At 43.4% G+C, this 24,908-nt stretch overlaps 1 protein-coding gene across 2 annotated transcripts in view; it reads right to left on the reverse strand.

The window, feature by feature from the left end:
* The window catches only part of GPAT3 (glycerol-3-phosphate acyltransferase 3), a 70,086-nt gene extending 45,415 nt beyond the window's left edge, over positions 1-24,671 (reverse strand). The window contains exons 1-3 of one of the 2 annotated variants that reach the window (XM_044945702.2): positions 24,575-24,671; positions 23,472-23,758; positions 13,604-13,670 (exon numbers count right to left, since the gene is read on the reverse strand). In XM_044945702.2, the coding sequence (XP_044801637.1) occupies positions 13,604-13,670; positions 23,472-23,612 (208 nt within the window). In that variant the 5' untranslated portion in view covers positions 23,613-23,758; positions 24,575-24,671. Of the gene's footprint in view, positions 1-13,603; positions 13,671-23,471; positions 23,759-23,928; positions 24,185-24,574 lie in introns of those variants that run through there. The other variant, XM_006072418.4, reaches the window with a different exon arrangement.
* Positions 24,672-24,908: the final 237 nt, after the last annotated feature.

The raw sequence follows: 24,908 nt of genomic DNA on the forward strand, positions 1-24,908 counted from the left end.
CAACATACCCGTGCAAGAGAAGACAAGTAAATGTTACAGAACAGAAAGTTCAGAAATAGATCCAAAAATGTACTAGAACACAGGAAACTATGAAGGACGCATTGAAAATCAGTTGGGTAGAGATGGGCTTTTTAATAGGGAGTTGGCAACATCTGGATAGTCATCTGGACAAACAGACCAGAATAAATGAATCAAAGATTTAAGTTTTTTTAAAGCCATAAAAGTAATCAAAGAAAACATTAGGTAAATTCCCTTAGGACTTGGCAGAGGGGAAAAAATCTTTCTACTACAAAACTCAAAATTCAGACGCTATAAAAAGAAAATACTGATAAGTTTGACTACATAAAGATGAAAAATATTCGTAACGTAAGACACATGATAAGCAAAGGACAAAACACAAACTGCAAACTGAAAGCAGCACTTTTATCTCCGCAGAGACAAAAGCTAACCACTTGAATGCATGAGAAGAGCCTAGATGTCAAGGTGAAACAGAAATCAAGAGAAATAGAAAAGTGGCCAAAAAAAAGAAAAATGACCAAAGATGGGAGTAGACAGTTCCCAGAAAAACAAATACAAATAGCCCTTAAAAACATAAAACAAGTACCAAATCACACTCTCTATAAAAGAAATGCAAATTAAGACTAAAGGGTTTCAGGACTTCCCTAGTGGTCTAGTGGCTAAGACTTCGCCCTCCCAATGCAGGGGGCCCTGGTTGGATCCCTGGTCAGGGAACTAGATCCCACATGCCTCAACTAAACGTCTTGCAGGCTGTAACAGAGATCGAAGATGTGCGTGCTGCAACTAAGACTCCTCACACTCAGTCAAATTAATTAATTAATTAAAATTAAGGGGGAAAAGGTATCAGTGGGCAGAGAAATACAGAGAGAAAATATAAAGTCAGAACCCCCTCTCCTCTGAATTTTGACTCTCTCTGCTCCTATTCTCTTCCCTGGTGAATCCTTATTTGGTTCATTTATCTCTTCCTTCTCTTTTTCCATTTTTTCTTTTTTCTCTAGCCTCAATAAAATGTCTTCCACTAAGTGAGTTCACTCAGTCCACCATTTCAACTTCCACCCTCTGCAAATAACTCCCAAACGCGCAACTCTAGTCCTGACTTCTACCCCATGGCTCACATTTTATAATATATGGCTGCCCAGACCATCTACCTCCGCACCAGCCTCATGGCTCTGGTTCAAAGCCCCTTTACCTTTCAGAATGGCTTTCCATCTACCACCATCCTTTCTCCACTTCCCCCACCCTCTTCCTGTCTAGCCCCACTTCCACAAAGCTACCAGATTTGTTCTGAATTTAATTAAATAATCCCCTGGCCTGGCATTCAAGATCTTTCAGAACTGAAACCCAATCTCGATTCTTTCCACCTCCAACTCATCTTCCCTCATCCTAGCTCCAGCCAGGCTAGGCCCCTAGTTCTTAGGGCCCCTAATACCTTTTAGACTCTCCTACACTTCTGTCTTTGCTTACAATTTCTTCCACCTGATACTCTTTTTTCCCAAAATAACTCAAAATTCTTCACATCAGCGGAACTCCATTTTCCCCTTTTCATTTTCCTTGAGCCCATAAACCACCAACCCCACTCATTATATGATGCAGGCGTTGTTTTAACTGATAATCTGCAAAGACAAGGAGGGGAAATACTATATTTCATCAAACTTACAAAATATCACTTGTAAGTTTCTAAATATAAATCAGTTCAGTAGTTCAGTTCAGTCATTCAGTCATGTCTGACTCTTTCTGACCCCATAGACTGCAGCACTGCCAGGCCTCCCTGTCCTTCACCAACTCCCGGAGCTTGCTCAAACTCATGTCCATCGAGTCAGTAACGCCATCCAACCATCTCATCCTCTGTCATCCCCTTCTCTTCCTGCCTTCAATCTTTCCCAGCATCAGAGTCTTTTCCAATGAGTCAATTCTTCGCATCAGGTGTCCAAAGTATTACAATTTCAACTTCAGTATTTAAATCAGGCTTTTACTACAACTAAATCAGGCTTATACTAAAAGACACAGCGGATGGCTTGCCCTGTGAAGATGAGGATGGGGACTTCCCTGGCGGTTCAGTGGTTAAGAATCCTCCTGCCAATGCAGGGGACACAAGTTTGATCCCTGATCCGGGAAGATCCCACATGCTGCAACTAAGCCCATGCGCCATAACTAACAAGCCTGCATTCTAGAGCCCATGAGTCGCAGCTACTGAAGCTGATGTGCCTAGAGCCCGTGCTCCACAAAGGAAGAAGCCACCACAATCAGAAGCCCACGTACCGCAACTAGAGAGTAGCCCCCTGTCATCATCACAACTAAAGCAAGCTGACGCACAGCAACAAAGACCCAGCACAACCACAAATAAATAATAATTTAAAAAAAAAAAAAAGATGAGGGTGAAATGGCAAAGCAATGTCCTGCCTTTAAAAAAAAAAAGAAAAGGATGTCGGCTCTTTTTGTTGATTAAAAAATGCCTGTTTTTCTCTTGCACAGGTACTCTGAGACGCAAGCTTCCCTACTAATTAGCGATCTTGGGCACAGGCTCGTTGAGAGGGGCATCAGAGGCTAAGCTGAGAACTGCCGTACTGGGATTTCACAATGCCTGCTGGTGTCACACACTCAGTAACTGTTGCAGAGGGTCATGTGGGTTGCCACTGACTGGCAAAAAAACTCACTGTGTGAACATGCGAGTCACTGAAAATGGGGACATTCGTTTATTCAAGTATATCTGTGCAAATACTGTGGCAGAAGCAGGAAGAGGAAGGAAGGGGATTCAAGTTTGCATGAAACACTAACAGATACCAACTTAATAAACAAAAAGTTTACCACACTTAGGGGAAAAAATCAACAACACCAAGCCTCTACAAAGACTTGGAGTACTTTATATAGTCTACCAAGCGGGTGCACGCTATAAATCACACACAGCCAACATTTGCGCTGTGTATCCAATCTTAATCTCCTTTCTTTCTTCCTTTCAAGGGATGGTCTCTGGAATTCATTATCAATTTCCATTTTGCTTAAACCAAGAGACCACTGGTTACAAAGGGATATCTGAAACCACCATCCATAACAATCTTTTCTCTTAGAACTTGAAGAAAGGTGTCATTTGCTATGTATTTGCACTGTCTCCAAAGTACAGTAAGTCCCCTACATAACTTTCAACTTGCGAACTTTCAAACAGGAACACGTGTTTGCAGGTCCATCCACGTAAGTTAGTTCTATTTGAGGAGATACAGGACCCAAATACAGAACAGTACAAGAAGAGTACAGCAGTGTTCAGAATGCAATCCAGTGCCACTGGGTCATCCAGGAGAAGAAAAAAATAGCTACTACCCAGATGGGAAAAAAGTGGACACAGTGACAGATTTTCTTTTCTGGGGCTCCAAAATTACTGCAGATGGTAACCATAGCCACGAAATTAGAAGATGCTTGCTCCTTGGAAGAAAAGCTATGACAAACCTAGACAGTGTATTAAAGAGCAGAGGCATCATTTTGCCGACAAAGGTCCATATAGTCAAAGCTACAGTTTTTCAAGTAGTCATATACAGATGTGAGAGTTGGACCATAAAGACGGCTGAGTGGTGACAAAGACATCATCACTTAGTGATGTCTCCAGGGTCACAGGAAGATGAACGTGGTCCTGGACTGGCCAAAAAGTTCATTTGGGTTTTTCTGTAACAGTGTATGGAAAAACCCAAATGAACTTTCTGCCAACCCAACAGAATGCATTTGTTGACCCTGTTATTTGGGAATAAGATAGAAGCAAAAGTTCTGCTGAAATAAATGTTCTATTTTCCTGATTTCTACATGGTTCATATATCTATGATAGAGTAATTTGCCCTTTTCATTGTGAGTAATTTTCTATTAGTGTCTCGGTTATCAAGACTAAAAGCAGTAAGCCAGAAGTACTGGAAATGTACTTGCAGCTCTTGAGAAACATGGATGAGAAAACCTACCATGATTCCCATCATTATATCCCTCAGTAGTTCAGAAACGTACAAAATAGCCAATACTGATTATAAAATGGGAGGATTTTAGCCCCAGATATATAATCATGGAATGAATTATGTATTTATACCCATTTCAAGGCATCAATGGAGTAGAAGTATGGACACTGTAATCAGTTGTCAACTGACACTGCAGAGAAACCAACAGGCATTTGGAATAACAGGCATAGTTTCATTTTAACAACTAACATTTTAACATCTTATTCAATACACTGTCGACTTATATTTTGACTGACACACATTATTCATTGCTTTGGACATAACTAATCAGATTAAACAACAAATTCCACAACACTAAAGTGTCCATAAAACTTCATCATCAAATGAACCATTAATTCAATTAAAATGTCAGTATTAGGGTTTGGCATTTATGTACAGTAGCTTTGATCATAATGTTGAATAGTCTGAAAAGAGTCATTTCTTTAAAATCTCTGTTGATGTCTTGAGATTGAAATGTTATGAGTTTCCTAGGATGTGACAAAGCCAACACCCAGCAGAGGAGTTTCCATTTGTGCAAGAGTCACCTCAACCTTCAAAGGGAGAATCAGAAGTCATTGACCAGACAGGCTGGTAAGGAAGGCATGGATTAGGTAGGGAGTGGTGGCAAGGGGTTTTGAGTAGGAAAGACAAATTGAGATTCCTTTCCAGGCTGCCTTTGACTAGTGACTTGATCTGAAGCAAGTTACTTGAACTTCTTCATCTACAATTTTCTCATCCATAAAATGAGGATTAAGACAATGTTGTTGTTTAGTTGCTAAGTCGTGTCTGACTCTTTTGAGACCTCATGGACTGTAGCCCGCCAGGCTCTTCTGTCCATGGGATTATCCAAGCAAGAATACTAGAGTGGGTTGCCATTTCCTTCTCCAGGGGATCTTCCCGACCCAGGGATCGATTCCACGTCTTCTGCCTTGCAAAGTGGGTTCTTTTTACCACTGAGCCACATGGGAAGCCCTAACAAGACATTATCTTGACATAAGCAATGTAAATAAAGTTTGCACAATGGAGTCAGTGTTTAACAAAAATTATCATTATTATTGATAGGTTCTCACCTATAAGGCAGAAACAGAATGGAAAAGCTTTGGCGTTTTGATCAGGGTTTTCTCTGTGGTGTAGGGTGGCCAGAAGGGGTGTGGCGGGTGGGGAGGCTGGTTTTAGGAATGCTTCTAAAATAACAAGCTGCATTTTAAATTTGATGAGTCCCCAGTGAGATGTCCACCCCTCCCAGCAGTAAAGAGAACTCTAAATAAACAGGAGACGTGCTCTTGAGTTGACTGTCTTTATCATCTGATCCTACATTCTTTTCCCTCTCAAAGAGTCCTTGAGTCTTCGTTTACACCCAGCTTTTTCAAATCTCATAATTCTGAAATGCAGATCCCCTCTTCTAAACAACTGAGGGAATTGGGATAAAGAGAGCGAAATCACCAACGAGACTTCCAACAGCTGAGGATTTGTGGTTGTTTAGTCACTAAGTTGTTTCTGACTATTTTCTGACCCTGTGGACTACAGCCTGCCAGGTACTTCTGTCCATGGGATTTCCCAGGCAAGAACACTGGAATGGGTTGCCACTTCCTTCACCAGGGGATCATTCCAACCCAGGGAAGATCCCTTGTGTCAAACCTGTGTCTCCTGCATTGGCAGATTCTTTACCACTGAGCCACCCGGAAAACACAGTCCAACTCTATGATTCCATGGACTGCAGCCCGCCAGGCTCCTCTGTCCATGGAATTTCCCAGGCAAGGAAACTGGAGTGGGTTGCCATTAGATTAAAAATCTGCTTAGATTAGGTACTTTTTTTTTTTTTAATGGCTGATTCTTATTGATGTTTGACAGAAAACAAGAAAATTCTGTAAAGCAAGTATCCTTCATTTAAAAAATAATTTTTAAAAAATAAATTTTAAAAAAAACCTAATTTCACAGAAAATAGGGACAGGGCACAGGGCAAGTCATCCACTTTGTTACAGCTACATGAAAAGAAAAACAATCTTGAAAAATAATAGAGTATGTTTTATGGGCTAAAACATACTGGAAAAACTGGTTTCTTAGGCTAGGAGCCTTCCTCTCTGTGATGTAAGGATCAAATTGCTCTTTTCCCACCCATCCCTCACCGCACAGTTAAGACCATTAGTCTGCTCTGACGTCCTGTCTTCTCTTTCCTGCCAAAACCACTCCATCCCGCTTACTCACTGTTGGCCAGAATAACATGCACAGTCATCTGCGTTCAGAGGTAAGAGAGTAAAGATTCCTCTAAAAGAGGAAGTCTATTTTCATCGGATGACGAGGTAAACTTTGAAGGAAGATTCCCTCCACTCGCCTCTCCCTTTCCTTGAAGAACCTGCCGCCTCCTCTCCCACCATCCAGTGACCCCGCTAACCCTGTGGTTTTCATGCCTTACCTCGCATACCATCTCCCCCCATACCAGTTGCCATAAACTGGAGAAATCAAGTTCTGCTCCTTTGAGGTGCTACTGGTTAGAAAAATAAATAAATTATTCCAATGAGAGTGGGTACCAATAGATTAACGTATTATTCCCTAAGAGAAGTGGAAGGCGGGGTGGGGGAGAAAGGGGAGGATTTTGCCCCCAGGGGACAGTGGGCAATATCTGGGTTGTCACATTAACAATGTGTTACTGTCACCTAATGAGTAGAGACCCGGAACCCTATGCAGGACCCGCTCCCTGTAACAAAGAATGATTCAGCTTCAGAGAGGTCAGAGCCTTCATTTGGGGCTTCCCTGATGGCTCAGTTGGTAAAGCATCTGCCCACAATGCAGGAGACCATGGTTCGATTCCTGGGTCGGGAAGATCCCCTGGAAGAGGAAATGGCACCCCACTCCAGTACTCTTGCCTGGAGAATCCCATGGACAGAGGAGCCTGGTGGGCAGTAGTCCATGGGGTCACAAAGAGTCGGACACAACGAAGCAACTGAACAACAAAATGTCAGTAGTACTAAGGTTGTGAAACTCAGCTCTAACTCAGTTCCACAGGTTTAAGTTTAAATTCCCGGCACTGGGCATACTGACTAGAGATGAATTTTGGAGCCTGAATCCATCAGTCACACCCCTGAGATAAGTGTCTGTTTTCTATTCACATAAAACTAGTTCCATTCATCAGACTACAGACTCTAGCTGAATGATTATTGATATTAATAACTTATTTGATTGGTTTTCTTAACATTTATGTTTAAAATACAAGTTTAACCAAAACACACGAGTTCAACAAAAAAAAGAAACCCACTGGCCTATCCGCTTCAGTTATTTTTTAAAGAAAAAATCATAGGTACAGTTAAAGCCCACCTCTCCACCTGACCTTCCTTCTAGCTGACGTATCACTTATGTAAGTATTTTATTACTAATCGACATAAGACCAATCTCTCATCAGTCGTGTCCAACTCTTTGCGACCCCATGGACTGTATATAGCCCACCAGGCTCCTTCATACTAATTGACATCACATCAGATGAGATCAGATCAGTGGCTCAGTCGTATCCGACTCTTTGTGACACCATGAATCGCAGCACGCCAGGCCTCCCTGTCCATCACAAACTCCCGGAGTTCACCCAGACTCACGTCCATCGAGTCAGTGATTCCATCCAGCCATCTCATCCTCTGTCGTCCCCTTCTCCTCCTGCCCCCAATCCCTCCCAGCATCAGAGTCTTTTCCAATGAGTCAACACTTCGCATGAGGTGGCCAAAGTACTGGAGTTTCAGCTTTAGCATCATTCCTTCCAAAGAAATCCCAGAGCTGATCTCCTTCAGAATGGACTGGTTGGATCTCCTTGCAGTCCAAGGGACTCTCAAGAGTCTTCTCCAACACCACAGTTCAAAAGCATCAATTCTTCTGCGCTCAGCCTTCTTCACAGTCCAACTCTCACATCCATACTTAACCACAGGAAAAACCATAGCCCTGACCAGACGAACCTTTGTTGGCAAAGTAATGTCTCTGCTTTTGAATATGCTATCTAGGTTGGTCATAACTTTCCTTCCAAGGAGTAAGCGTCTTTTAATTTCATGGCTGCGGTCACCATCTGTAGTGATTTTGGAGCCCAGAAAAATAAAGTCTGACACTGTTTCCACTGTTTCCCCATCTATTTCCCATGAAGTGGTGGGACCAGATGCCATGATCTTCATTTTCTGAATGTTGAGCTTTAAGCCAACTTTTTCACTCTCCACTTTCACTTTCATCAAGAGGCTTTTTAGTTCCTCTTCACTTTGTGCCATAAGGGTGGTGTCATCTGCATATCTGAGGTTATTGATATTTCTCCCGGAAATCTTGACTCCAGCTTGTGTTTCACAATTGCACTCATCTCACATGCTAGTAAAGTAATGCTCAAAATTCTCCAAGCCAGGCCTCAGCAATATGTGAACCGTGAACTTCCTGATGTTCAAGCTGGTTTTAGAAAAGGCAGAGGAACCAGAGATCAAATTGCCAACATCCGCTGGATCATGGAAAAAGCAAGAGAGCTCCAGAAAAACATCTATTTCTGCTTTCTTGACTATGCCAAAGCCTTTGACTGTGTGGATCACAATAAACTGTGGAAAATCTGAAAGAGATGGGAATACCAGACCACCTGATCTGCCTCTTGTGAAATTTGTATGCAGGTCAGGAAGCAACAGTTAGAAGTGGACATGGAACAACAGACTGGTTCCAAATAGGAAAAGGAGTACGTCAAGGCTGTATATTGTCACCCTGTTCATTTAACTAATTGACATACATCTACATAAATATATAGTTTAAGGTACTTAAACCTTATATCTGTTTAAGGTACTCAATTTCAAATGAATATTATTATACTGTATATTTATTTTCTCTCAACGTTGAGATTTGTCTATTTTGTTTTCTTCATGTAAATCCAATTAGTTCATTTTGATTGCTGTACAGTATAAATAAAGCAGCTTACATAATCTTCCCTCCTCAGGAGTAACTGGGTCATCTCCACATTTCCATGTTTCCTTGCACTCATAACATGTCTCCTAACACATACGTGCTGAGTTTGGATAGGTTTGATACCACAGGAATTGAGGAGTTAACGGGTAATAAGTAGGTCTTCAACTTTGTTACAAACTGCCAAACTGTCCTCCAAAGTGTCGCTAAACTAAGTTGTCATTATAGCTCAGCGGTAAAGAATCCCACGTGCCTTGTGGTATGGCAAGAAGAAAACAAAAATTGAGGTGAAATTCATCTAACACCAAATTCACTATTTTCAAGTATCTAATTCAGTGGTATTTAGCTCATTCACAGTGTACAGCTGCCCCTCTATCTGGTTCCAGAACATTTTCATTCCCACCAAGGGAGACTTGAACCCGTGAAACAGTCACTCCTTACCCCTCTACCCCAGCCCCTAACTGTATTCTGTGTCTATGGATTCATCTCTCCTGGTCGATTTATATAAATGGAATTACAGGGCTTCCCAGGTGGCTCAGTGGTAAAGAATCCACCTGCCAGGCAGGAGACCCGGGTTCAAACCCTGGGTCAGGAAGATCCCCTGGAGAAGAAAATGGCAACCCACTCCAGTATTCTTGCCTGGGAAATCCTATGGATAGAGGAGTCTGGTGGGTTACAGTCCACGGGGTCACATAGAGTTGGACACAACTGAGCAATCAAACAGCAACAACAACTACTACTACTAATAATAATGTTGTACTGGTATCAACATGGTTAGTCAATTCTCACAAAAGAATTCCAAATGTGAATGAAATTAGTGGGAGACATTAGTGGGGCTGAATTCTCCTTGAACGGGTACATCAGAAGCTTCGCCACAGCATTTTGTCCTTTGTGTATGTTTGGGAGAAGGGAGAGGTGGAGTCGGGGTGCTGAGGGGCAAGAGATGTAGGAGAGAAGAAAAATTTAGCCCAGGGGCTTAATTAACGGTAAGCCACGTGGCCCCACGGAGAAGGCAATGGCACCCCACTCCAATACTCTTGCCTGGAAAATCCCATGGATGGAGGAGCCTGGTAGGCTGCAGTCCATGGGGTCGCACAGAGTCGGACACAACTGAAGCGATGCAGCAGCAGCAGCATGTGGCCCCAAATCCTTGCTGGAACAGAGCAAGGTGGAGGGCCAGAGGAGGCAAGTGTGTTTCCCCACTGACAATAATGCTGAGTCAGGCCAGCAACATGCACCACGGAACAAGGCCAGCAACACGTACCAGGGAACGCCAGCAGGTGTGAGCCGCAGCCTCTACGTGCATTGTTTGTGACTCACTCCCCAGGTAAGGGCAACTGCAGGTCCTTAATTCCTGCCTGTCAACATTCAGTTGGTAATCATCACGGTGTCCTAGCACCATAAGGCGATTACAGCGGAATTTACCTTGAGTCGTGAAAATGATATAATTAATGACATTCATTTTAATGACAATCACAGTTACTGACTCCTTCAAGTCTGGCAGCCTAAATCCTGGAAATCAGATACCCAAAGAAAGAGGCAAGTGGCTTCTTATAGTCCAAAGGTCCCTTCCACTATTTATAACAAAGTAAAATAAAAGTTGTTAAAAACCACATTCCAGGGTTCCAAGGAGATGCATTTGTCCTCTGGCTAGAGCACAGCTGATGCAAAGAAACCAAGACTCTTATTTTACCTTCTAGCACATCAGCTCTCAGGGAAGAAAAACCAGGTTAGAGGGCAACTCTATACTCTCCACTTAAGATGAATGCTTCCTTTATAACACAGTTACTTGAAGGGAGGAGAAAAGTTATATTCACCACTGTTTTAACACTAACCCTAACTTAGAAGAGGAATGTACAATGACAGAGCTTCTTAAAGAGCCTCTTCATGATTATATTTAAAGCTCAATGAGTTAAGACAGCGTTTTAATAAAAGTCATGGTAGAGTACAGTCAAGGACGGCAATGAAGTATTTAAGCACAAAGATAACACTTCTCAAAGTTCAGCTTTCAATCAGCTTATTCAATAAAGGCACAGAAAAAATATTGGGGTGGCCAAAAAGTTCATTTGTGTTTTTCCATAAGCCGGTACAGAAAACCCGAAAGAACTTTTTTGGCCAACCCAATACAGTACAAGAGGGGTTTAACTGGAGAGGGAGATTTGAAAAGTGTTTCCAAAAATGTGTTTCACCAAGTAAGAGCGGCAGAGAGAATTTTTGGATGCAGAAAATAAACATAACTCTCATCCCTGTTTAGCTCATCTCTTCCTCTCGGTTCCCCAAACCTTTCATCAGCACTACATCATTCGGACATCTCAAAATCATACCCACACCCCCGGCCCGTGGCCTGCCAGTGACCCTTGCCTAAACTCTGCCCGCCTCAACCCTGACTTGTGCTCTAGTTGGCCGCGGGACAGAGGCAGGATGTTCCGAAGGCAGGAGATTGCACCAGCCAGACACATACGTGCTCAAGGTTTCATCACCCTCTGCCTCTGTCTAGGACTGCAACACTACCTCCCGGCTGACTCCAGGCATCAGAATGTATCCACAGGGGACACACCCTGCCACCGGGTGACCCAAACAAGACATAAGTCAGGAGGAGAGGGGCATACCAAGCACAGTTGTGGGATTACCAGAGATGAAAGCAGCACATGGCAGAGCCTACATGAGACCTCATATCATCCTCTGCTTATGCAGCTACTTTAGCATTTATTGCAATGGGCTGTCGGATGCCCGTCTCCCCACAGGAACCGTGTCTTAATCACCTATGGATCCATTGTCAGCCTCACTGGCAACAGATGCTTGGTCTCTGCAATAGTCAATTCCCAACTGCACAGGCTGAAAAGGAAGAACAGCCACTCTGAAGGAAACAGGACAAATTTTGTAGACATCAAAAGTGTTTGATGACATCAAAAGAATCAACAGATGACTCCCAACCACTGTGATGTGTATTTTCCCCTCCTGCTCACTTCCACTGTCTCCTGGAGGTACCCAGGAAAAGGCAAAGACCAAAGACAGAAAAGAAAAGAGCGTGACAAAAATAAATAAATCCAAGTGGAAATATTCATTCCCATTAGGCTGAAAAAACTAAAACAGAGAGTTCCCTGGTGGCCCAGGGGTTGAAAATCTGCCTTCCAACGCAGGGCACTCAGGTTGGACACCTAGCCCAGGAACTAAGACCTCACATGCCTTGGGGCAACTAAGCCCCTGTGCCTCAACTAGAGAGGCCTAAGTGCTGCAACTAAGGCCTGACACAGCCAAAAACAAACAATTTTTACAAAACTAAAACAATGCTGCACCCTTACCTAGTGACTTTAATCCTCTTAACTACCAAATTGAAACACTTTGTGCTCTTGTAAATTCATGGCCCAAGATACTGGCCGCCGCCACCCCAATCTATAGGTCCCAGAGAATTTCATCCAAGGTCAACAACAGCCCAAAGTCTCATCGAGTGCAACAAAAAATCAGCAATAAAGTTTCTTCTCTCCTTAAATCACAGGACACACATATAAAGAGAACCCAGAAAAAAAAGTTTAGTGCCGTTTAGTCACTATCAGAGAGGGTATCCGGCAATAAAAAGAGGATCAAGTATAGCCGGAAATACCCAATCTTGGTAAAAATGTTATCAGTGCTAATCCTTTGGTGTTTACATAGACAACGCAAAGCTCACTAGTTGCTTCAATCATTAGAACACAGCAATCTAATTATACAAAAATGCACAGATATGTTCCTTCAAATTCTTTATTTCCAAAATGTACTATAATTTCTACAATTCCTTAGACAAGCCTTCAGAAGACAAATTCCATCTAGTGTAATTCCATCTACAATTCCTTAGACAAGCCTTCAGAAGACAAATTCCATGGAATTGAAGACCAATTCCATCCCATCTAGTGAAGTATTTGACATTTTGACCATGTTGAACCCTAAATCAGATGGGCACAATATTGTTTCTATACATTATTTTTGGAAAACACATACAGCCTAATTCTTTTAATTAAATCAAGGGTTTATTTCTTCCTAATTTCATTGCCATCGCTTCCACAGAATTCTATTCCCCTATGAACCCTGTGTCTTAAAAAATTCTTAAAGTTCTTAACTCACATGAAAGGGGTTTTGGGGACAAAGGAAAAACACACAAACAGAAGCAGGGACTAGTCAGCTCGGTTGATTTGGTAATTCACTTCTAACAAAAACTAAGGGAGGGTCTTTACTACCAAATTTTCTGAGCCTTTATTACTAGACATTATTAGTAGCATGTGGTGACTCCCAAGCTTATATCACAAGGGAGGTTGTTTTTTGTTTTTTTTTTCATTAATTACTAATTGGTTTTTAGCAGGAAATAATATTTTAAGGAACATACTTTAAGAACCAAAGTTAGAATAAGGTGCTAATGAAATCTCAACATAGGTTTAACTTAACCCCAGGTGGTCCATTTAGCCCCCTTCTTTTTTTCTTAAGACCATTTAAATACCATGGGCACCCACTTTTAAATGCATACCTCTAGAAATACCCTGTAAGAACACATAGATGAACCAGCATGGTATGACTACAGTGAAAAGTCATCCAGAACTCAGAAAGCTGCTGTTTTGCATAAAGGACAGAATTATGAACAATCCAAGGCCCATAAAATGCACTATTTGGGGTATATTTCAAGTTCAAGTTGGGTAGACACATATCTACCCAATTTGGATATTTTAACCATCATAATGAAAAGGGAGACTTACCGACAGAAGCTGAGTTTTTAAGGTCTGATTGCTTTGCAACTCCTGTTTGAATTCGTAATGTGGCCCACTGTTCAAAAAACAAGAAGTTATGAATGTAAAATGTGCCACAGACAGGATGCAACATATTTAAACCATGCTTAAATAACATGAAATTAATCATTAAGCCCTCATGCTATCCGAATTGAAGAGATACCCCACTGAATCTCTGATATAATAGCATTCCAAGTCCCAGGTATACTCTTATATTAGTTACCAATAATTCCCAAATAAAAATGAGGAAAAGATCATGTTTACCTTATTAAAACTCTCACACACACCTGGTATCCAAAAAATTACTCCTTGAAAAGGTCAGAAAGTATGAAGGACAAGAGCATCAACTCTGGGTATAAAACTAATTCCTCTCAGCCTCAATTTCCTCATCTGTTAAATGAGGATAATAGTTCCTATCCCATAAGGTTGCCTTGAGGATTAAATGAGATTAATACATGTAAAGACATAAACACAGGACACAAAGAATATTATTTTCATAACAAATTAGGCATTCAAGGATGAGACATTCTCAAAGATGCCTAACTGCCTATATCAGACAGAAGCTTGCAGAAGGACTATTGTGAGACTTGGAAAGCTGGAAAGGAATCCATGAAATCACTAAGGAGATTGGTGTTGACATATACATAAAATAAATAACTAACAAGGACCTACTGTATAGCACAGGGAACTCTACTCAATACTCTGTAAATGGCCTATTTTGGGAAAAGAATCTAAAAAAAGTGAAAAAAAAAGATATATATATATATGTATAACTGATTCACCATGCTATACATTTGAAACTAACACCTTGTAAAGCAACTATACACCAATAAAAATTTTTTAAAACAACAAAGAAACAAAAGTTAAAAAAAAAATCTGCCCATGAGGTCACTTACCTACTAAGATAAAGAAAATATTATGATTAAGAGGAACCAGTTTTGAGAGAATTTGAGAACAGAAAAAATTAACTCCCAGAAATATAGCAAGGTGTGATTTGCTCTTTTCTTCTTTATACTTTTTTTATATATTTCCCCAATCATCTACCATTAACATCACAGTTCAAGAGCAGCAAGTGAACTCTTACGACAGCACTCCAGAAAAGCCAATGGCTACCACCTTCAGTTGAGAAAGGATCAATTAAAATATCATCCAGATGATTACAATTCTAGAAGCTAACAGTGCCTAAACTGACTCGGGGAGGCAGGAAAAAGAGCAAAAGAAGTAAAGGTCACTGTAATAATTACAATTAAGAGTTCAGCACCTTTGAAGGGGCAAAAAGACAGGATTTATTAGGCATGTCAAGGCAAAAGTTATCGGGACTCAGTTACTGGGACTTTCCTGGTCGTCCAGTGGTTAAGAGTTCGCCTTCCAGTGCAGGAGACTTGAGTTCAACCCCTGGTTGGGGAACTAAGATCCCACATGCTGCAGGGTAACTATGCCTGCGTGCCACAACTAGAGAGCTCGAGCACTGCAACTGCTGAGCCCACCGGCAACAAGAGAACCCTGTGCACCTCAACAAACACCCAGCACAATCCCCTTCCAAAATACAAACAAATGAAAAAACACACTTCAGTTATTGCAGGGCTTGAAGGGATTAAGCAGAAAGATAAAAGGGTTTTTTTTAAAATAAATAAGAAAATAAGTGCTAGAGAATAAATAACCCAAAACATGTACATGAGGGTCAAGAAGTAGGGCATAACCTGACTGGATCAGGACCCCTGCACCACACCCCAAACAGCAAAGCAGGAACATGCCATTTGTGCCTAGAAAACAGCCTATAAATAGATGCCTAATCTTCCCGGCTTCAAGTGGCAAGTCACAAATGATAACAGGCTCAGAGTCTTAATTTGGTTGCGTCCTTTTCTCCCCCTTGCTGATCCCAGGCAGGAATTCTCAAATTCTGGACTTTTATGCCTCCCATCTTGTCTCAGTAGAGGTGAAGGTTTATTTCCGTGTGTGTGTGTGTGCTTTGTGACCACACGCAATGTCCAATGCTTTGTGACCTCATAGACTGTAGCCCGTCAAGCTTCTCTGTCCATGGGACTTCCCAGGCAAGAATCCTAGAGTAGGTTGCCATGCCCTCCTCCAGGGTTCTTCCCAACCCGGAGATCGAACCCACGTCTCCAACGTCTCCTGCACTACAGGCAGATTCTTTACCACTGAGCCACTGGGGAAGAGTTTTTCACTTTACAGTCTTGGTACCTATCATTGGTTGTAAAGTAGACTAAAGATATGATTAAGATAAAATTTTGTAAATAAACATTCATCCTTATCTTGGAGCTCTTTTTTTTTTTTTTAATGTGGGCATGTGCTTTTGAGTATTATATAAGTGGGAATTACCTTTAGACTAGGACAATCAGTTCATGCTGACAGGATGGAAAATATCGGTATCGCATGGCTGTTATGAGCTGAGCTGTACAAATTCATGTGTTAAAGCCCTAACCCCCAGTACCTCAAAACATGGCTGTATTTGAAAACTGAGTCTTTAAAGAGGTGACTAAGTTAAAAAGAAGCCCTTAGGGTGAAGTCCTAATCCAGTATGACTGGTATCCTCATACGAACAGGAAGAACTAGGGACACGTATACACAAGACAGACCATCCAGGTCACTGCCTACAAGACGGCACCATCTACAAGCCAAGGAGAGAGGCCTCAGAAGAAATCAAATCTGCTGACACCTTGATCTTGGGCTTCTAGCTTCCAGAACTGTGAGGGAATAAATTTCCACGGTTTAAGCTACCGAGTTTATGGGATTCTGCTATGGCAACAAACTAATATGTGTACTTTGCTGCAATAGCATGATGTGCTCCAAAGAACTCCATGTCTGTCATCACCCGAGGTTTAGAACAAAGACCCTCTCCTGAAATGCTAGCTCCAAAGTCTGTCCTCCAAAACACAGTTACTGTGTTCAAGACAGCACGTTTTTTGCTTTTGCTTTTAATGATTATTTATTTATTTAGCGGTGTCTGGTCTTAGTTGTGGCACATGGAATCTAGTCCTCTGACCAGGGGTCAAACCTAGCCCCCTGCATTGGGAGCAGTCTTAGCCACTGGACCACCAGGGAAGTCCTGACAACTTTCCATCAGGTTGTCATTTCACTTAATTTCAAAATCCTCTTGAAAGAAAATAAGTAGCTGTCCACAATTCACAGTAAAGAAATGGGTAAGCCTAATTTTTCAAATTTGGGCCAAAAGTTTGCAAAAACGTGACACTGTCAGCTAGACAATTCAACTTCCGGTTTCCATGCTAAAAAGACACATAAGAATTAACTAAGGAGAGGGAGAGGGAAAGGAAAAAGGAAAAATGTACAAAATTGTAGCTCAGAGGGTAAAGTGTCTGCCTGCAATTCAAGAGACCTGGGTTCCATCCCTGGGTTGGGAAGATCCCCTGGAGAAGCAAATAGCAACCAACTCCAGTACTCTTGCCTGGAAAATCCCATGGATGGAGAAACTTGGTAGGCTACAGTCCATGGGATCGCAAAGAGTCAGACCCGACTGAGCGGCTTCACTTACAAAAGGTTAGCCCTACTCAATGGCTGGCCATCAACTGTAGCAAAATAAAAGGGTCTCTTGGCAGAATAAGAACTTAGGCTCTAGATTCAAGATAAATGCTGATTCCACCACTGACAGCTGTATGCCACTGTCCAGTCAACTCACCTCTCTGAACCTTCTCTCCTCAGTCTATCAGTGGGAATAACACACCCTATCCCAGAGAGGTGTTGTGGAATGAAGTTAACTAAGAAGCACATTGCTTTGGTAGTTATCTTTTATTATGACTTAATGGCTCAGCAGGTAAAGAATCCGCCTGCAATGCAAGAGACACAGGAGCCGCGATTGGATCCCTGGGTAGGAAAGATCCCCTGGAGAAGGGCATGGCAACCCACTCCACTATTCTTGCTTGGAAAATCCTATGGACTGAGGAGCCTGGCGAGCCACAGTCCGTGGGGTCACAAAGAGTCAGACACAACTGAGCAACTAAGCACATTCTGTCATAAACAGTCATGGCCCTCTAAAAGATTTACTGTATTTCTAACACCAGGGGTGATACCTGAGTGTTATAACAACAGAAGTGTTAACCATCTGAAAATTATTGACCTGCCTTTTTTAAAAGACAGAAAAATAACCGGTGAATGGAGGAGACGGTAAGGGAAAGAATAGTAACTAAAATACAAGTCAGGAGTAGTCTGCTCTGAATATGTGTGTGCTGACCCATCAGATCTGAAGGTAGATTAATTCTTGGCTACATAGGAGCAAACACACACACACACATACAACCAAAGAGGGTTCCAACCCAAACTCCACTAAGATTTGAGCACCTAGTGTATATTAAGGGCTTTCATTCACTTCTCCTCATTCAATCTGCACAATAACTCTGTGAGCTACATTCTTAAATACACAGGAAGAAACTAAGGTGGAGATGTTGAATGACCTGCCCAAGGTTACAACGCCAGAAATTTGGAGGCAGCTGTTCATGTGTCCAAATTATTCTCCAAAAGTTGAGGGGAAAATTAAGTCCATTAACATTTATTTTTATCTATCTATTGCTTGCAATATCTGGTTAGATTCAGCAATTTATGTATCACTCCCCTGTATCTTTTTCTCCATTAATCCTATATTCTCTTTCCATTCTTTATTTCCCTCTAATTGTGAACTTCAGGCCAACAAATAACAGTCCTTAGACCAATGAATAACAAGCATCATTAACCCTTCCTGGTTGAGAATAGCATAATTCAACCTTTAATCCATGCTCCTGTTTGATAAACATAAAAAACTCATATTCTCTTCCAGAGATTTAAATATATATTAATACACCCTACCAAGCACATGGACTATGCATTCCCTCAGTCAGAAGTTTTACTTTTCATAGTTTGCACTCATAAAACAACTTTCTCCAATATAAAGTCATAATATTGACACATCTACTTCCTAAAAATTACTAGATACCCCTAGAAAATCACTGGTTTAGAGGGACTTCTCTGGTGGTCCAACGGCTGACTCTGTGCTCCCAATAGAGGGGGCCTGGGAGTTTGCATGCCACAACTAAGCCCTGGCACAGCCAAATATATAAATAAATAAATAACTACCAAAAAAGAAACAGAAGTGAAGAAAATCACTGGTTTAGAGGATCACTCACTTACTCTATGGTAAGAATTCAAGCCCTGTTTTTCAAGTAGCTTGCCATATCAAGGACTTATGAATACACATAAAGATATTCAGCAATGCAGAAGGCAGCATTCAGCAGGTACTTAATAAATAATTATTACCTGAACTGGAGAGCTAAGAAGAGTCCTCAGCTGGCTGAGTTATTTGACAACTAGTCGTTTTCATAGTCAGCTATTCAGAAGATTACCCCCTCATACTGCAACTTCCAGAATTTTTTTGAGTTTATGGTCACAAAAAAGCTACCCATTGTCAAAAAAACTTATCAGAGTAAACACACAATGTATAAAACTAAACAACCTTTTAAAATGGTATGTAAACTGTAACCAAGGAAACCTGAGAAATATCCAATTCTAATTAAAGAGTCCAAAGAGGGATTTCCCTGGTGGTCCAGTGGCTAAGACCCCGAGCTCCCAATGCAGGGGGCCCAGGTTCAATCCCTAGTTGGGGAACTACAACCCACATGCAGCAACTAAGACTTCACCTGCCGCAACTATTAATAAAAGATCCCACATGCTGCAACAAAACCCAAAGATCTCACATGCCACAGCTAAGACCCCTCAAAGCCAAATAAATATTTTTAAAAATTAATTAAATTAAATAAATATACTTTTTTAAGAGTCCAAACAATATTCTTGGGGCTGTGTGTGCACTCAGTTGCTATGTTCAACTCTTTGGGACCCCAAGAACTACATATACAGCCAGCCAGGCTCCTCTCTCCATGGAATTTTCCAGGCAAGAATACTGGAGTGGGTTGCCATTTTCTACTCCAGGGGACCTTCCTAACAGAAGAAATGAACCCAAGCTTCTCAAGTCTCCTGCATTGGCAGACAGATTCTTTACCACAGGGCCACCTGGGAAGCCATATATTCTTGGAACTGGAAAGTAAAAGAAAGAAACCACCGAGTCAGTTGAGAATATACTTAGGAATAATGAGTAACAAAAGATCTGGACCTTGAATGGACTTTAACAAAGAGTAGGGTATTTGTCCAAATATAAAAATGTTTTAATATTAAACAACCAGCACATTCTTTAAGGGAATTATTCCCATAGTTGGCAGAAAAACAATCCACTATACCAAACTCTGCCTAACAAATGTCTTTCAAACACCAAATACAGTCCTGGGCTTCACTGATGGCTCAGACAGTAAAGGATCTACCTGTAATGTAGGAGACCGGGGTTCAAAATCTAGGTCAGGAAGATCCCCTGGAGAAGGGAATGGCTACCCACTCCAGTGTTCTTGCCTGGGGAATTCCACGGATAGAGGAACTTAGCAGGCTACAGTCCATGGGATCACAAAGAGCTAGACACAACTGAGCAACACTGTCAACTTCCAACATTGCTGTTCTGGTTGGAGGGTACAAAGCCCCGGGTTACCATCTCCCTCTCCTGTGCCCAAAGCAGACCTCGCCACTGGATCATAGCTCTTCCCTGAGGCGCCCAGCTGTTCCCAAACACAGGAAATCTGGGCAGCTACCACCAAATCAGAGGCGGCTCACAAAATGAATCCCCATTCTAACTACATATATGCCAAGCATCTGTCTGACCTAATAAACTTTGGTCTTAGCAAAGAGGATGGTTCCTTATGCTGCCATCTACCTGGTTTCCAAGCTAGTTGGTCTATCTTCCACTAAAATTAGAAATCTGGTGGGACTCCCCTGGTGGTCTGGTGGTTAAAATTCACCATCCAATGCAGGGGCTTCAGGTTTGATCCCTGGTCAGTTGGGGAATTAAGAATTTAATTAACTCTAAATTAATTGAGAACTTAACTAATTCTCAATTAATTTAAAATTAAATTAATTCTAAGCCTGTGCACCGCAACTACTGAACTGGCGCACACTAGGGCCCATACTCCACAATAAGAGAAACCTATGCTGCAACGGAAGAAGAGCCCACCTACTCTAACGAAGATCCAGCAGCTGCAAGAAAGACCCAGCGCAAATGCAGAAAAAGAAAACTGGCATTCCTGAGAGTTTTACTAACAAGGAGTACATCTCTAAAAATCTCTTCAAATCTAGATGGACAAAAATTAAAACTTGAGGCCCTGCCACACTGAAAGTCAGATCCTGGACTGGAGATATCTTTTCAAAGTGTAGAAGTTATTTGCCAAGCTAACAGCAACTAGAGGGCTTCCCCAGTGACTCAGTGGTATAAAGAATCCAAGAATCGTGTTCAATCCCTGGGTCGGGAAGATCCCCTGGAGGAGGAAACAACAACCCACTCCAGTATTCTTGCTTGAAAAATCCCATGGACAGAGGAGTCTGGCAGGCTACAGTCTATGAGGTCACAAAGAGTCAGATAATACTGAGCATGCAAGCACTCACACATGCTACAGGGACTAGCAGGCCAGTCTCCTTGACGTCTCTTTAGCTGTAGCTGACTTACACAAGCATTCAAGAGTCGGCACCTGGAAAATAGAGTGTGCAATTTACTCTATTCTCACTTGCAGTATCAATTCCAAAAGATATTACTATGTGGGAGAACAGTTCAGTCATTTCAGAGTTCTAAGAGTGAACACCAGCTGAAAATAATCATCTGCTACAGGGAGATGATCTAAGGCAAGAGGCAGCTAGGAAATTCACATCTCTAAAAATTTATTTGTGACCATGTGAAATTCACATCTCTAAAAATTTATTTGTGACCATTCATTTGTGACCATGTCCAAAGTGTGACATCAAGAAGGAAGGTTCGAGACTGAAATATCTCCCAAGTAGAAACAACAGAACTTTTAAAACATGAGGGCTGATGAACAGTCAAATATAACATAAAGACTAGACAGAAAATCAACCATAAGGTACAACAAAAATGTGAGATAAAACATGAGTAGGTAGCAAAGATTTGCAGATTAGCTGGTGGGTGGGGAAAAGGCAATGGCACCCCACTCTAGTACTCTTGCCTGGACAATCCCATGGACTGAGGAGCCTGGTGGGCTGCAGTCCATGGGGTCACTAAGAGTTGGACACGATTGAGCGACTTCACTTTCACCTTTCACTTTCATGCATTGGAGAAGGAAATGGCAACCCCCTCCAGTGTTCTCGCCTGGAGAATCCGAGGAACGGCGGAGCCTGGTGGGCTGCCGTCTATGGGATCGCAGAGAGATCGACACAACTGAAGCGACTTAGCAGCAGCAGCAGCTGGTTGGTGATCAACAGGTAATCTCCAGGTAGGAGATAAAAGATTAGAGATGTGTATCTGAAAGCCACTCTCCTGGCTGAGGGAGAAGAGCAAATAAAGCCAAGCCCTGGGCAGACAGAGAATAAGGGCAGAAGAATGAGAACCCATGTAAGAAGGTACTGTAAAGAATCCACCTGCCAATGCAGGAGACACAGAAGACTGGGGTTTGATCCCTAGGTCGGGAAGATCCCCTGGAGGAGGAAATGGCAACCCACTCAGTATTCTTGCCTGGGAAACCACACGTACAGAGGAGCCTGGCAGGCTACAGTCCACGGGGTCACAAAGAGTTGGACACCACTGAGCAGGCACGTAGGCACATTAGAAGCTTCTGTAGCAGCTAGAGAAACAAGGCATGTAAGATCCTCAGGGATAGAACCCGTGTCTTCTGCAGTGGAAGCATGTAATCTTAACCACTGGACCACCAGGCAAGTCCCAATAATATTATTCTTTTAATAGCAGCAAACATTACACAGCACCTAACATGTCCAGATACCAATCTGAAGTGCTTGACATATTTTAACTCACTCAACTCACTTGACAACCCTATGGAAGTAGTTCTTATTGTTACTATTTTATAGATAAGGAACATGAAGCATAAGAAGTAGGTGAGTCCGCTGTTGAGAAGCAGTGCTGGGATTTTGGTACCAAGTCAAAGCAAATCTGTAACCAGAGTCTGCACTATTAACCTTTAGGCTACAGGCCCTCACTTCAGTTAGACCCCTGTCTCCACTGTTTGATTCAGGCAAACCACTGAACTTCTCAGAGTTTCAGTGTCCTTACCTGTAAAGGGGGGATAACTTTTGCTCTCCCTACATCTGATGAGAGTCCACAGGGAACCCTCGGTGACTTAATAAAACCCTGTATGACGGGCAAGTTACAGTTGTTCCATCAGGGCCTCTCCCATCTAACACCTTTCTTTGCAAAATCTGGAAACAGGAGGGTAGGGAGAGCTGAAGTCAAAGAAAACATAGATTTTCAATGACGTGTCAAGTGCCATTGGTTAGATTAAATTTCCATGACTCCTAAAATATAATCAGATTTCTTTCTACCATCCATTCTTATCTTGGGCATAAACTTGATGCCTTTCTGGACGGGAAATCTTAGTCCACAGAAGGACCTCTGAAACCTGAGGTTATAAAAACTAAGGAGAATGAGGTGGCGGCTGCCTCGCTTAAAGAACATAAAGAAATACCGGTGATAGAAAAGGCGGTCGCATTATTGAGATGAGTAAAAAGCATCATCATAATAGCAGGGAGTGGGGGTCTTTCTACCTCCAACCACAGCAACAAGGTGGTCCAATGGTCTCAGGATCCCTCCAACTCTGCGGGAGAAGCCGGGATACGGCCGAGGATAAACTAAAACGCACCTCCTTCCAGACAACTGACCTTCCTCCTGGTCTCCTGGCGTCTCCTCGGCTCTCAGCTCTAACCTTGTTCCCCATCGCCCCGGGTTTCCCCCCTCCAAAGCCCTCCGAGGAGGGGGCGCAGCATCCCTCCACGGACTCACCTCTAAAGTTTTCACCAGGATCTTCATGTAGATCTCAGAGATGCCCAAAGACACCCCAAAGGCCGAAGGCAGGAGTATGAGGCCGAGCACCAGAGTCAGCCAGGTGTAAAGGATCTGCCCGGCCAGCTCCGCGCCATCCATGGCTCGGGGCACCCCGACGGGGTCCACGGAGGAGGTCCGAGTGCGATGGCCGTCCCTGTCTCCAGGTAGTCCGAAGGCAACTCCGGGAGCAGCAGCGCGGAGCCCGGCTCCCAGGAGTCAACGCCGCCGTCTCCCGGCACTCACCTCTGCGGGGGAAAAAGAAGAGAGGAAGGAAAAAAAAAAAAAAAAAAAAAAACTTTCAGAAGGACAGCAATTTCCTTCCTTCCTCTTCGGGCTCCTCCTAGCCGCGGCCGATTAACTCCCTCTGCGCCGGAGGCCCAGGCCCCCCACCGAAGCCGTCGCCTGCAGCGCAGACCTGGAGCAAGCGCGAAGACACGCGAGCGCGGCGGAGAACCGGCTCCACCCCGGGTCTGATTTCCGCTGGGTGGCGATTGCGAGTACTCAAGCGGTGACTCACGGAGGCCCTCCCGGGCTAGGATACCGAGGCACACGGCACCGCACCGCCGCGGACCTGGCGCCCGGCCGAGGACTGCACCGCCGGCGGGCTGCGCGCGGACGCCGGGAGTCCCTATTTCTGCGCCCTGCCCTGGCCCCACCTCCTCCGCCACCCAACGGGGAGCCTCCAGACGGGATCCACGCGGAAAGCGCCGCAGCCTCCCCGGGCGGCCTCCCGCCTTCGCCGCCCCGCCTCCCAGCACTCTCAGCGGAGGTCCCTTTGGGGGCAGAATTTTCATCTGCAAAACGGTAGCCTTTTCTCATGCCCAGAATGGACTACCGATAGGTCCGGGACGCTAGAGAAGGTCCTATTTGGGTATAAAACGACCTCTCGGCTGGGCTTTGAAGGCAGGGGGCCGCAATGGAGAGAAACGCCTCGGTCCGTCGGCTTCCCGGTCTCCCACACCTCCTCCTCCCCCCGCCCCCCATGCCCTCCCTCCTCTGCTGAGCCGCTAGGGAGACACCTAGCTCATCCCCGGAGGGGAAAGCTTTTTTCGACCTCTCACCTAGCTCTGCCGCCGCACAGAAATCCTTCCGCCCAGGGTAGCTCCCTTCCTGGGGCAAAATTCCGACCACAGCTCCCCTCTCCTTTCACCCCCCCCCCCTCCCCCCCCACTTAAGGCACGAAAACCACAGAAGAACGCCAGGCCCGCGCTGGCTTCACCCCGCGGACGCGCGCTGCCGGGGAATTCAGTCCCCGCACCGCCGTCTGGCTGGCCCTCCTTCGAACAACCTTGGAGGGGTATTGACTTCATTGCGGTTCACGCCTTTTACAAACCTGATCTGTTTTTAAGAATAAGCCGCAGAAGGGATGTTGAGACTGTGTGGTAGATGAGAAAA

Source organism: Bubalus bubalis, chromosome 7 (genome assembly GCF_019923935.1).
Source record: "Bubalus bubalis isolate 160015118507 breed Murrah chromosome 7, NDDB_SH_1, whole genome shotgun sequence".
Lineage (NCBI taxonomy): Eukaryota > Metazoa > Chordata > Mammalia > Artiodactyla > Bovidae > Bubalus > Bubalus bubalis.